This window comes from Zingiber officinale, chromosome 9A, assembly GCF_018446385.1.
Source record: "Zingiber officinale cultivar Zhangliang chromosome 9A, Zo_v1.1, whole genome shotgun sequence".
Lineage (NCBI taxonomy): Eukaryota > Viridiplantae > Streptophyta > Magnoliopsida > Zingiberales > Zingiberaceae > Zingiber > Zingiber officinale.
In genome coordinates, this window is record NC_056002.1 from 8,234,958 (window position 1) to 8,237,222 (window position 2,265).

The 2,265-nt window shown below is 48.7% G+C and overlaps 1 protein-coding gene across 1 annotated transcript; it reads right to left on the reverse strand.

The window, feature by feature from the left end:
• Positions 1–494: 494 nt before the first annotated feature.
• LOC122020803 (chalcone synthase 2-like) lies at positions 495–1,946 on the reverse strand. The gene is made up of 2 exons (XM_042578827.1): positions 1,665–1,946; positions 495–1,583 (listed from the first exon to the last, which is right to left on the reverse strand). The coding sequence occupies exons 1-2, from the start codon at positions 1,840–1,842 to the stop codon at positions 586–588; spliced, it is 1,176 nt and encodes a 391-aa protein (XP_042434761.1). The 5' UTR covers positions 1,843–1,946; the 3' UTR covers positions 495–585.
• Between the last annotated feature and the right edge of the window lie 319 nt (positions 1,947–2,265).

Sequence of the window (2,265 nt, forward strand, 5' to 3'; positions counted from 1 at the left end):
TTCCCTTCAAAAGAAATCTGCACACGTGGCAACCCACGGGGTTGGGGCACCCCTAACTCATAGTTATGGCGACCTCTGAGTGAGATTGGTCAATTGAACCGGTTAATTTAACCGTAATTGACCCGTGAACAGGTCTAGTTAGGTCGAGTCATCTAATAAGATTCTTTCTTTTAAAAAACGTGATACCGACTGTCCCACGTGGAGTTCAATAATAATTCAAATTGAAAGTGTGGATGGGAGCGTGATGAAATTTCATGTACTTAACAACTAAGTCAGCCCTGATAAACTTTAACCAAACCAATAAATCCTATAAAAGAGAGATAATTGCTGGCAAATATCTCTGGCCAAAAGTTTTACTCTTTTCTGTGAATCTAGACTTTTTAACCTTCTGAAATACAAACAGACTTTTTTTTTAAAGTTGGATGTTTAATTTACGTGAACTAATTGAACTCATCGATTCAATTTTTCACCGCTCAGCCCGTACAAAGGGTTCCTGAATAGAACGCAGATTGCATCATCGATCTTATTATTAGAAAAAGCATACGGAAAAACATACATATATAATGCCAAGATCCATTGTAGTAATTAATAATTGATTGGCTTGCTGTGCAAGACGACGGTCTCGACGGTGAGTCCAGGGCCGAAGCCGAAGAGGACGCCCCAGTTGAAACCCTCGCCGGTGGTGGCCTTCCCCTCCTCCGCCGACTTGCGCCGCATCTCGTCCAGAATGAACAGAACGCAGGCGCTGGACATGTTGCCGTACTCGCTGAGCACCTGCCACGTCGCCGTCATCTTCTCCTTCTCCAGCGCCAGCTTGGCCTCGACCTGGTCCAGGATGGCGGGCCCCCCTGGGTGGACAATCCAGAAGATGGAGTTCCAGTCGTCGATCCCCAGCGGCGCGAACGCCTCCACCAGGCTCTTCTCGATGTTCTTGGAGATGAGCCCCGGCACGTCCTTGAGCAGGTGGAAGATGAGTCCCACCTCCCGCAGGTGCCCGCCGATGGCCCCCTCCGAGTCCGGCAGGATCGTCTGGCTCGCCGACACCAGCTCGAACAGAGGCCGCTCTGTTTCCAGGTCCGGGTCCGCCCCCACGATCACCGCCCCTGCTCCGTCTCCGAACAGAGCCTGCCCCAACAGGTTGTCCAGGTGCGACTCCGACGGCCCGCGGAACTTCACAGCCGTGATCTCGGAGCACACCACCAGCACGCGCGCGCCGCGGTTGTTCTCCGCCAGGTCCTTGGCCAGGCGGAGCACCGTGCCGCCGGCGAAGCAACCTTGCTGGTATATCATGAAGCGGTTTACCGAGGGGCGGAGGCCGAGGAGCTTGGTGATCTGGTAGTCGGCGCCCGGCATGTCTACGCCGGAGGTGGTGCAGAAGATGAGGTGAGTGATCTTGGATTTGGGCTGCCCCCATTCCTTGATGGCCTTCGCCGCCGCCTCCTTCCCCAGCTTCGGCACTTCCACCACCGCGATATCCTGCCGCTCGTCCAGCGACGGCTCCATGTACGCGCACATATTCGGGTTCTCACTCAGCATCTCCTCCGTCAGGTGCATGTATCGCTTCCGTATCATCGACTTGTCGCCTGAACTCAACAATTAATTAGGAATAAATCATATAATAACAAAATAAACATATGAATGAAAAATAGTAGCAACGAACGTACACATTCTTTTAAACTTCTCCTTGAGCTCAGTGAGGTGCTCGCTCTTGGTCATGCGGAAGTAGTAGTCCGCGTAATCAGCCTGGTAGACGACGTTTGCTGGAGTGGCCGTGCCGATGGCCAGAACCGCCGCCGGACCCTCCGCCCGCTGACTCCGTCGGATCTCCTGGACTTTGGCCATCGTAATATACGTGTGTGTATACCTACCGATGCACCGCCGCTTGCCGGAATCTACTACTTATGGGAACTAGTTGAAGAGACGGAGCGAGGAATTTATAGACAATGAAAAGAAGAGGCTCGCCATGAGGCTTACCCGAGGGTGGAGCCACTCTGGTAATTTTTTCCTTGGATTCGGGCTGCTGTGGGAAAATTTTGAAATGAAGATGAGGATCCTCATTTTTCAGAGATGGGGCAAAATTCGTGATGGATATGAAAATATTATCTTTATCTTCCAAATATTATTATTATTAATATTAATAAATAATAATAAATTTTAAAAAAAATATTAATAATAGTGTTAATAGTAATTTTAAAAATATTAATAATAATATTATTATTAATATTGATAAAAATAATAATAATAATAATAATTAAATTTAGAGAT